Below are 12,500 nucleotides of genomic sequence, written 5' to 3'. Positions count from 1 at the left end.
AATTCTAAGGTGTTCCTTGGAGAAGGCCAAACAGCCTGAGGGACAGTAGCGCTCCACACCCTGACCCCACCAAACCCCTCATTGTGCACAGCCATAACAGCACAAATAATGAATAGTACATGGCACAGAACTTAAGGTGGAACTCCACTTAATGTAGCACTAAATTTAAGATGGCACTGAATTTAAAATTGGAACTGCATTTGAGGTGGCACTGAATTTTTAAGGTGGAATTGCATTTAATGTACGCCTGAATTTGAGGTGGCAGTACATTTTTTATGTATGAGTAAGTTTAAAGTGGCACTACATTTAAGGTAGCACTACATTTATGGTGGAACTCCACGTAAGGTAGTACTGAATTTAAGGTGTAACTGCATTTAAGGTGGAATTACACTGAAGGTAGCCACCTAGTTTTAACATAATTAGCTTGGTAGTTCACAAACTTTCACTTTCTAGCTTCCTATATGTTGTCTAATTTTCATTTATTACATATTAAATGAAAGATAACATACAATAAACGATAACAAATGATAACAGACAGTATATGTAACTCAGTGAGGCTTTTGGGGGGGGTTGGTCAGTCAGGTCGGGGGGTGGAGTGTGTTACTGTCCCTCAGGCGGGGACGTGTTGCCAGCGAGAGATGCTGCTTTTCCTCCTCCTATTAATGATATTCGAAGTCATATTTGAAATAATATGTCTACTATTATTGCAATTATTAATATATTTGTTTCTAGTTCTACAAACTTCTACTTTTATATGCTTTATATTCTAATTGTATATGCTTTGGTGATATTTTACTCAGTCATACTAATAATGCTCCTTTACACTTATATTTGAATTTGAGAGAAGAGAGAGGTAGAGAGAGGTAGAGAGAGGTAGAGAGAGGTAGAGAGAGGATGAGAGAGGTAGAGAGAGATGATTGGAGTGCTGTGGAGATATTTTCCTTCTCTCTTCTGACCTTGAGGAGGTTTGCATCTTATTCACAGAGGCAGAAAGTGTGCGCTGTGTGAACTCCCTGAAGCTCATTTACTGAGAGAGTGTGTGTGTGTGTGTGTGTGTGTGTGTGTGTGTGTGTGTGTGTGCGTGTGTGTGTGTGTGTGTCTGTGTGTGTGTGTGTGTGTGTGTGTGTGTGTGTGTGTGTGTGTGTGTGTGTGTGTGTGTGTGTCCAGGCGTGTAGACTCCAGCTGTTTGGCGAGACCGTGTCACACTTGCGGTGAAGGTTAAGTGCTGTCAAACACGCAGATTACTGTTAGTTCAGAAAGCAAATAATAATGTTTATTTATTAATTTAACTTAAACATCAGAAACACATTCAGGCTCTCCGCAGAAACCACAACTGATTTTAAACATGCTTCTCAGCCTTTTACACGTGTGACGTTTAAGTCGCTCTATGGAAACGTCCGTTTTGGTGTCCCTAGTTTTCAGAGATATATTACAGTTGAAAAACATGATAGGGTTACAATTTATTTCTATTTTAAAATAAAATTACTGATGAGAATCTTTTCTATCGGCTCATTGTGCTGAAAGGCAATCAGGCCCAAAAACACGAGCGGTCCATCTCTGTGCTTTACATATAAAATGAAACATTTTTGGATGAACAAAATGAAAAATTAGGGCCGTTTGGCTGCACTGAACTGTCCTCTTCTCAACATTTTCACATGAATGTGGGCCTTGGGGCTAAATTCTGCCAATCCAGGTAAAATCTCTTTAAAAAAAAAGTGACAGGTGGGCTGTGAGAACCTGAACAGAACATTTGGACCACACCTGAGCCCCACACATATTCGTCCAAACCTGTCCAAACTTGGTGTGAGTAGTCCGGTCTTGCTGGGATCAGACAAACATATCAAGTTGCAGTCGGAACTAATTGATGCGTATAAATTATTACTGAATAAAATAACGGCAATTATTGTGACGAGGGGTTCCAAACCTTTGAGCAGTGATGTTAATTCTTGCATCAAACTGTGGAGTTTTCTATCCCACAAAGAAGAAACACACACACACAAAGCTGTGTACGGATCAGAGCTCCTGTCAGTGGGACAGAAGCGAGCACTGGGCCGTCTAATTGCTTTTTAATGAATTCCCCCGTATGCTGTTTTGATTAAGCGTCTGGTCACTTCTCTAAATTAGCCGTCCGGTTGCAGCGCTAAAACTACACAGAAACACAACAGCAGAAATATGGAGAAAATGCAAAGAGGAGCAACTGAAGCACAACCACACGTGTCACCTTGGGCCATGACTTCAGAATAGTTTGTGCACATTTTTGCAACTTGCCAACTACTGCAGTTTCCCCGCTGTCCGTCAACTTTCTGAGGACGCTGCAGTGGTGCTAGAAAAGTTGAAGACTTTCTAGCACAAGTTGAAATACTGCAGTCTTCTTCTTCTTCTTTCGGCTGCTCCCTTTAGGGGTCGCCACAGCGGATCATCTGCCTCCATCTTGCCCTATCCACTGCCTCCTCTACTTTTACACCAACCATCTCCATGTCCACCTTCACTACATCCATAAACCTTCTCTGAGGTCTACCTCTTCTCCTTCTAAAGTTGAAATACTGAAGTCCTGAAATAAAAATGATATAATATTACTTTTAAAAACAGTTGATCCCAGTAAAGGGAAACAATTTATCTTTTTAACTGTAGGAAACAGAAGCAACATGTGAAGGCTTGAATTTTGTGAGGTGTCAATTAATTTAATTCAAAATAATTCAGAAACAAGGGGGCATGACTAGTCAAGTCACGGTTCAACAGGTGTTGTCACAAAGCAGCTTTACAGAAAAATCCGGGTCTGAGCCCCCATGAGTGTCGCCAATGGCAGCAGTGGCAAGGAAAAACTCCCTAAGAGCAGAAACCTTGAGAGGAACCAAGACTCAAAAGGGGAACCCATCCTCCTCCAGTCGACACCGGATAGCAAACGGCATTAGAATAAAATATTAGAATACAAAACGGGGAAAAACAGGAGGAGTAATGGTTATAACTAGAGAGTCCGTGCAGCAGCAGCAGCAGCAGGAGGGTCAGTTCATACAGTGTGAAGCTCCATGGTGGTCAAAATGGTCCAGAAGGCTGGCGGGCAGTGGCACTGGATCAAGGTAGAAGAAGCAACAGCATCAGACGCGCAGGATGGGCAGCATTCAACACTCAGAGAGTCAGTTCTGTAAAGAGTGACTGACCACAGTTTACAGTGTTAATAGAGCAGCAGAGACTCCGGCAGGTCTAGTTACCACAGCCTAACTAAAAGGGAGAAACCAGAAAGGTAACAGAGTCATGAGGCTCCCTGAGATGTCGGCGCCCCTCCACTCCACCGTCAACAAACCTGAGTGAGTGCGTGAGCAGCGGGACGACGGCACCAACACTCCCAGTTTACCATTATACTCTATGACCATGAACCCCCAGATCTGCACCTTTCATCTAACAGGAAAAGCTAACTAGGCTCCACTAGACAAGTTTTTAGCCTAGACTTAAAGACTGAGGTGGTGCCTGAGTCCTGAGACTAGCACACAAGTTACTCAATGAAAGAAAGGAAACCCACACCAGAAGGAGCTCAAGAACACACTCTTGTTTGCGCTCACAGAAGAAAGATTGATGGGCTTCCTACGTTTTGTCTTAAATGTGTTCTTGAGAAAGGTCCTCAGAAAATGTCTCTATCAGATTCATGACGTGTTCTTAAAGGCAGAACTGTTCTCACCTTTGTGCTCTTGAGTGTGTGTAGATTCTGATAAATCCCAGATAAGAAATCACCGGTGAATCCCAGAATCTTCGTGAAAACTGCGCAAGTGGGTTTTAAGTCATTCCATCTTGAAAGTAGTTGGTGAATGAGGCCCAGAGTTTTACTGCACACACATAATTTAAATTTACCAAGGCTCTAGTCCAGGGTAATGAGGTAGTAACATAAAAAAATAGACCAGCACACCCATTTAATGCTCAAGAGAATGTTTTAAGGCAAAAAGTCACAGGGTTTTTAGACTTCAGGGCGAGCTGGTGTCAAAATAACAAAGCCTCTAACGCCAGCCCCAGTGGATCTACCTTTCCTATCCAAAAGTAAACAGAAAACCAGAATAAAGCAGGCTCTAGCCTTCCTCCCCTGGGAGAAAGGGAAACATCAAAATAAATGGCACTCACCCCTACATAGTTGTGACTAGTAAGTTACAGTAATTGTTGGAAAGGCAACACGGTGCAAGTATCGAACAGAAGAAGCTGCACAACACCTGAGTGTGTTTACATGCACTCAATAATCCAATAACAATAATAATCCAGAAAATCAGATTTTGTCAGTAATCAACCAAGATACTTAGAACAGCTGAAGAACACTTAAAGATTTTTAAACCGTTCTCGGGACATAGGTTTTTAAATATTGGTGCATGCATGTGAGTAACCGTGTGTGTGTGTGTGTGTGTGTGTGTGTGTGTGTGTGTGTGTGTGTGTGTGTGTGTGTGTGTGTGTGTGAACAGAAGGCGCTGATGCAGCTGTTGTGTGTAATTTGATGCCAGCTGAATTTAGCAGCCCCTCCTGCTCCCCCCATAATTAATTTTCTGACATCGAAAGTGGAGAAAAGTAATGAGTCCCGTGAACGTCGGAACCAAACTAGTCCATTCAACTTTCCACGCTCACATTCTCCACCCCGCAGGTCCCTCACAAAGCCTTCAGCAAGTCAACCCGTCACCTTTGTGTGTGTTTCCAGGACACCTGTATGTGACGTGCCTGATCCAGAACTGCTCGGATAAAATGGTTACGGCGCAGTTCCTTGGGAAGATTGACCACAACTCGCTCTCCGTGCAGAACGATTACATATTTGTGAAGGTAAAAACACCAGCCAGAAGCTTTAAGGTGACATTTTACTGAATTAATGTGTTAAATGACTGCGACAGAATTGATATTTTTGGGTTTATATTATAATTTTAGGGCGGAATCAATGTTTGATTTATTAATCATTGCACTATGATATGACTTCTGTTTTAAATTATGCATTGCAAAAGTCAAGGCAAATTGAAATTGAGAATATTTTTGAGTGCACCTGCCTGGTTGTAATTAAATCATGCAACTATGTCCAGCCTCTGTGGAGAAGAGTGGTGACACCTGATGTATATAATAAAAACTCAGGTTTGATATTTTCTCATTTGTATTGTAAATGCTGGGACAGGGTTGATATTTGAGGGTTTATATTATAAACAGATGAGCAGTATTGATATTTGAGGGTTTATATTATAAACAGAATATCAGGATTGATATTTGAGGGTTTATATTATAAACAGAATATCAGGATTGATATTTGAGGGTTTATATTATAAACAGAATATCAGGATTGATATTTTAGGGTTTATATTATAAACAGAATATCAGGATTGATATTTGAGGGTTTATATTATAAACAGAATATCAGGATTGATATTTTAGGGTTTATATTATAAACAGAATATCAGGATTGATATTTGAGGGTTTATATTATAAACAGAATATCAGGATTGATATTTGAGGGTTTATATTATAAACAGAATATCAGGATTGATATTTGAGGGTTTATATTATAAACAGAATATCAGGATTGATATTTTAGAGTTTATATTATAAACAGAATATCAGGATTGATATTTTAGAGTTTATATTATAAACAGAATATCAGGATTGATATTTGAGGGTTTATATTATAAACAGAATGGCAGGATTGATATTTGAGGATTTATATTATAAACAGAATATCAGGATTGATATTTTAGGGTTTATATTATAAACAGAATATCAGGATTGATATTTTAGGGTTTTTATTATAAACAGAATATCAGGATTGATATTTTAGGGTTTATATTATAAACAGAATATCAGGATTGATATTTTAGAGTTTATATTATAAACAGAATATCAGGATTGATATTTGAGGGTTTATATTATAAACAGAATATCAGGATTGATATTTGAGGGTTTATATTATAAACAGAATATCAGGATTGATATTTTAGAGTTTATATTATAAACAGAATATCAGGATTGATATTTGAGGGTTTATATTATAAAGAGAATATCAGGATTGATATTTTAGAGTTTATATTATAAAGAGAATATCAGGATTGATATTTTAGAGTTTATATTATAAACAGAATATCAGGATTGATATTTTAGAGTTTATATTATAAACAGAATATCAGGATTGATATTTTAGGGTTTATATTATAAACAGAATGGCAGGATTGATATTTGAGGGTTAATATTATAAACAGAGAAGCAGGATTGATATTTTAGGGTTTATATTATAAACAGAATGGCAGGATTGATATTTGAGGGTTTATATTATAAACAGAATGGCAGGATTGATATTTTAGGATTTATATTATAAACAGAATATCAGGATTGATATTTTAGGGTTTATATTATAAACAGAATATCAGGATTGATATTTGAGGGTTTATATTATAAACAGAATATCAGGATTGATATTTTAGAGTTTATATTATAAACAGAATATCAGGATTGATATTTGAGGGTTTATATTATAAACAGAATATCAGGGTTGATATTTGAGGGTTTATATTATAAACAGAATATCAGGATTGATATTTGAGGGTTTATATTATAAACAGAATATCAGGATTGATATTTGAGGGTTTATATTATAAACAGAATATCAGGATTGATATTTTAGAGTTTATATTATAAACAGAATATCAGGATTGATATTTTAGAGTTTATATTATAAACTGAATATCAGGATTGATATTTTAGGGTTTATATTATAAACAGAATGGCAGGATTGATATTTGAGGGTTTATATTATAAACAGAGAAGCAGGATTGATATTTGAGGGTTTATATTATAAACAGAATGGCAGGATTGATATTTTAGGATTTATATTATAAACAGAATATCAGGATTGATATTTTAGGGTTTATATTATAAACAGAATGGCAGGATTGATATTTTAGGGTTTATATTATAAACAGAGAAGCAGGATTGATATTTTAGGGTTTATATTATAAACAGAATGGCAGGATTGATATTTGAGGGTTTATATTATAAACAGAATATCAGGATTGATATTTTAGGGTTTATATTATAAACAAAGGAGCAGGATTGATATTTGAGGGTTTATATTATAAACAGAATGGCAGGATTGATATTTTAGGGTTTATATTATAAACAGAGGAGCAGTATTGATATTTTAGGGTTTATATTATAAACAGAATGGCAGGATTGATATTTTAGGGTTTATATTATAAACAGAGAAGCAGTATTGATATTTTAGGGTTTATATTATAAACAGAATATCAGGATTGATATTTTAGAGTTTATATTATAAACAGAATATCAGGATTGATATTTTAGAGTTTATATTATAAACAGAATATCAGGATTGATATTTGAGGGTTTATATTATAAACAGAATGGCAGGATTGATATTTTAGGATTTATATTATAAACAGAATATCAGGATTGATATTTTAGGGTTTATATTATAAACAGAATATCAGGATTGATATTTTAGGGTTTATATTATAAACAGAATATCAGGGTTGATATTTGAGGGTTTATATTATAAACAGAATATCAGGATTGATATTTTAGAGTTTATATTATAAACAGAATATCAGGATTGATATTTTAGAGTTTATATTATAAACAGAATATCAGGATTGATATTTGAGGGTTTATATTATAAACAGAATATCAGGGTTGATATTTTAGAGTTTATATTATAAACAGAATATCAGGATTGATATTTTAGAGTTTATATTATAAACAGAATATCAGGATTGATATTTGAGGGTTTATATTATAAAGAGAATATCAGGATTGATATTTTAGAGTTTATATTATAAAGAGAATATCAGGATTGATATTTTAGAGTTTATATTATAAACAGAATATCAGGATTGATATTTTAGAGTTTATATTATAAACAGAATATCAGGATTGATATTTTAGGGTTTATATTATAAACAGAATGGCAGGATTGATATTTGAGGGTTTATATTATAAACAGAGAAGCAGGATTGATATTTTAGGGTTTATATTATAAACAGAATGGCAGGATTGATATTTGAGGGTTTATATTATAAACAGAATGGCAGGATTGATATTTTAGGATTTATATTATAAACAGAATATCAGGATTGATATTTTAGGGTTTATATTATAAACAGAATGGCAGGATTGATATTTTAGGGTTTATATTATAAACAGAGAAGCAGGATTGATATTTTAGGGTTTATATTATAAACAGAATGGCAGGATTGATATTTGAGGGTTTATATTATAAACAGAATATCAGGATTGATATTTTAGGGTTTATATTATAAACAAAGGAGCAGGATTGATATTTGAGGGTTTATATTATAAACAGAATGGCAGGATTGATATTTTAGGGTTTATATTATAAACAGAGGAGCAGGATTGATATTTGAGGGTTTATATTATGAACAGAATATCAGGATTGATATTTTAGGGTTTATATTATAAACAGAATATCAGGATTGATATTTGAGGGTTTATATTATAAACAGAATATCAGGATTGATATTTTAGGGTTGATATTATAAACGGAATATCAGGATTGATATTTTAGGGTTTATATTATAAACAGAATATCAGGATTGATATTTGAGGGTTTATATTATAAACAGAATATCAGGATTGATTTTTTAGAGTTTATATTATAAACAGAATATCAGGATTGATATTTTAGAGTTTATATTATAAACAGAATATCAGGATTGATATTTGAGGGTTTATATTATAAACAGAGAAGCAGGATTGATATTTGAGGGTTTATATTATAAACAGAATGGCAGGATTGATATTTTAGGATTTATATTATAAACAGAATATCAGGATTGATATTTTAGGGTTTATATTATAAACAGAATATCAGGATTGATATTTTAGGGTTTATATTATAAACAGAATATCAGGATTGATATTTGAGAGTTTATATTATAAACAGAATATCAGGATTGATATTTTAGAGTTTATATTATAAACAGAATATCAGGATTGATATTTGAGGGTTTATATTATAAACAGAATATCAGGATTGATATTTTAGGGTTTATATTATAAACAGAATGGCAGGATTGATATTTTAGGGTTTATATTATAAACAGAATATCAGGATTGATATTTGAGGGTTTATATTATAAACAGAATATCAGGATTGATATTTGAGGGTTTATAGTATAAACAGAATATCAGGATTGATATTTTAGAGTTTATATTATAAACAGAATATCAGGATTGATATTTTAGAGTTTATATTATAAACTGAATATCAGGATTGATATTTTAGGGTTTATATTATAAACAGAGAAGCAGGATTGATATTTTAGGGTTGATATTATAAACAGAATATCAGGATTGATATTGTAGGGTTTATATTATAAACAGAATATCAGGGTTGATATTTTAGAGTTTATATTATAAACAGAATATCAGGATTGATATTTTAGGGTTTATCTTATAAACAGAATATCAGGATTGATATTTTAGGGTTTATATTATAAACAGATTATCAGGATTGATATTTTAGGGTTTATATTATAAACAGAATATCAGGGTTGATATTTTAGGGTTTATATTATAAACAGAATATCAGGGTTGATATTTTAGAGTTTATATTATAAACAGAATATCAGGATTGATATTTTAGAGTTTATATTATAAACAGAATATCAGGATTGATATTTTAGAGTTTATATTATAAACAGAATATCAGGGTTGATATTTTAGGGTTTATATTATAAACAGAATATCAGGGTTGATATTTTAGGGTTTATATTATAAACAGAATGGTACTCTTGATATGTTATAGTGTATATTTTAAACCTTGAGGTGGGATTTATTATATATAAAGTTTATATCAGACCCAGGTTTCATCTGGGCCACAGTTTATGATTTTCACTCAGAATTCAGTTGATGAAGTTGAATGAGGACTGTTTAATGAGGCTGGAGGCTGCAGTCTGCAGTGTTGTGGCATAAATAGTGTATAAATAAATATGTGGCAGTGCTGATATTTTTGGAATTATAACCTAATGTCATGTTTCATGTTTCATGATGTGTATTATACCTTTAAGGCATGATTTTGTCATTTCAGGCCTTCTTTCATCCTTTTCACTTTCCTTTTGTTTACCCTAATACTTAAAATTCTTCTTGATCTTCCGAACGTCCTGCTGGTGCTGGAACAGCTCTGTCATACTTCATTAGAGACCTGTCTGCTTCGTTTACAACAGAGAGAAACTGTGTGTGTGTGTGTGTGTGTGTGTGTGTGTGTGTGTGTGTGTGTGTGTGTGTGTAAGGGAGTATATACACACTAAGAGGTCAGAGAGATGCACTGAAAATCTCATTATCTAAGTGTGAGGGCAAAGTAAACAAAGCCTGGTAGCCGTCCCCTCTGAGAGCAGAGAGGGGATATTAAACATTATTACCCCTCACTCTCACACACACACTCTGTGTGTGTATGCGTGTGGTGTGTGTGCGTGTGTATGCGTGCGTGTGTGTGTGCGTGTGTGTGTGTGCGTGTGTGCGTGTGCGTGTGTGCGCGTGTGTGTGTGTGTGTGTGTGGGTGTGTGTGTGTGTGTGTGTGTTGTGTGTGGTGTGTGCGTGGGTGGAGGTGTGTGTGTGGTGTGCGTGTGTGTGTGTGGTGTGCGTGTGTGTGTGTGGTGTGCGTGCGTGTGTGTGCGTGTGTGTGTGCGTGTGTGTGTGTGGTGTGCGCGTGTGTGTGCGCGTGTGTGTGCGTGTGTGTGTGTGGTGTGCGCGTGTGTGTGCGCGTGCGTGTGTGGTGTGCGTGTGTGTGTGTGGTGTGCGTGCGTGTGTGCGTGCGTGTGTGTGTGCGTGTGTGTGTGTGGTGTGCGCGTGTGTGTGCGCGTGTGTGTGCGTGTGTGTGTGTGGTGTGCGCGTGTGTGTGCGCGTGTGTGTGCGCGTGCGTGTGTGTGTGCGTGGGTGTGTGTGTGTGTGTGTGTGTGGGGGGGGGGTGTGTGTGGGTGTGTGCATGTGTGTGAGTGTGGGGGGGGTGTGTGGTGTGTGTGTGTGGGTGTGTGTGCACGTGTGTGTGTGTGGGGGGGTGTGTGTGGGTGTGTGCGTGTGTGTGAGTGTGGGGGGGTGTGTGTGGTGTGTGTGTGTGCGCGTGTGTGTGTGTGCACATTTGCATGGACACCTGAGGAGGAGGTGCTGAGGAGCTGCATTAACCCCAAATTTCTGGACTGCCTGAAATCATTTGAAACATCTAAGAGACAGACCTGAGAAATAACCTGAGCGCAGCATTAGGCCTGTGTGCGTGTTTTAGAGTGGATGCTTGAATTGGTATGTTGGGTTTTATTTATAAACGTTAATATTTTGTATACTTCAGTACATAAACAAACATGCAAAAGTGTGAACGACCTCACAGTTAAGTTAACTCATCCTCCACACGTCTAAATACAGAAAACTTTAACTTTAATTTTTTTAATGAGCAAATTCTATTTATTTGCCAAGTTGAACATTTTGGAAAAAAACAAACATAAAATGGAAAATGTGTTGTATTTTATTCCCACCAATATGTTACATTCATTAAATAAGCAGCAACTCTGCATTAAAATGTGCAGAAGTGTTTACACAAATATACAGAGCAGGTACTGTTTGGGTGGTGGGTCATTCTCAGCACTGCAGTAACACTGACGTGGTGGTGGTGTGTTAGTGTGTGTTGTGCTGGTCTGAGTGGATCAGACACAGCAGTGCTGCTGGAGTGTTTAAACCCCTCAGTGTCACTGCTGGACTGAGAATAGTCCACCAACCAGGAATATCCAGCTAACAGTGTCCTGTGACCACTGATGAAGGACTAGAGGATGACCAGCACAAACTGTGCAGCAGCAGATGAGCTGTCGTCTCTGACTTCACATCTACAAGGTGGACCGACCAGGTAGGAGTGTCTAATAGAGTGGACAGTGAGTGGACACAGTGTTTAAAAACTCCAGCAGCACTGCTGTGTCTGATCCACTCAGACCAGCGCAACATACACTAACACACCACCACCACGTCAGCGTTACTGCAGTGCTGAGAATGACCCACCACCCAAATAGTACCTGCTCTGTGAGGGTCCATGGGGGTCCTGACCACTGAAGAGCAGGGTAAAAGGGGGCTAACAAGGAATCAGAGGAACAGTTGGACTGATATATATATATATATATATATATGTAGTGCTATTGTCAATAGAAAACCTTGTATCTCCGTCTTCATTTACATAATTTAAAAATACCCATTGTTGTTTACATTGTGTGTAAATTTCATGATAAATGGACTAAAAGTAATGACCTAAAATTACTTGGAAAAAAGTCCAGTTCCATAGACTTACATTAAGGTAGAGTAGGTTTTTTCCTTCTCCTGTAAAGTTACCTGTAAAGTTTGGAGATACTAGGTTTTGTTCTGACAGCAATGATATATTCTCATGCAAATTACACCTGGTGTCATTATAAAACACTACTGGATGTGGAGATTTCCTGCAACTACTAGCAATCAGGGTGAAAGTGAAGGAGCTTCCTGAAGTTCTCAGAGAAAAC

At 36.2% G+C, this 12,500-nt stretch overlaps 1 protein-coding gene across 3 annotated transcripts in view; it reads left to right on the top strand.

The window, feature by feature from the left end:
- Positions 1-12,500, top strand: part of sorcs2 (sortilin-related VPS10 domain containing receptor 2) — a 473,194-nt gene that overhangs the window by 359,785 nt on the left and 100,909 nt on the right. For all 3 annotated transcript variants that reach the window (XM_037547570.1, XM_037547568.1, XM_037547564.1), the window contains exon 7: positions 4,667-4,785. In XM_037547570.1, coding sequence (XP_037403467.1) covers positions 4,667-4,785 — 119 coding nt within the window. The remainder of the gene's footprint in view (positions 1-4,666; positions 4,786-12,500) is intronic.

The sequence above is a fragment of the Pygocentrus nattereri genome, chromosome 2, assembly GCF_015220715.1.
Source record: "Pygocentrus nattereri isolate fPygNat1 chromosome 2, fPygNat1.pri, whole genome shotgun sequence".
In the NCBI taxonomy this organism is placed as follows: Eukaryota; Metazoa; Chordata; class Actinopteri; order Characiformes; family Serrasalmidae; genus Pygocentrus; species Pygocentrus nattereri.
The sequence above is the reverse complement of the archived record's forward strand: the minus strand, read 5'-3'. Positions and strand labels throughout refer to the sequence as shown.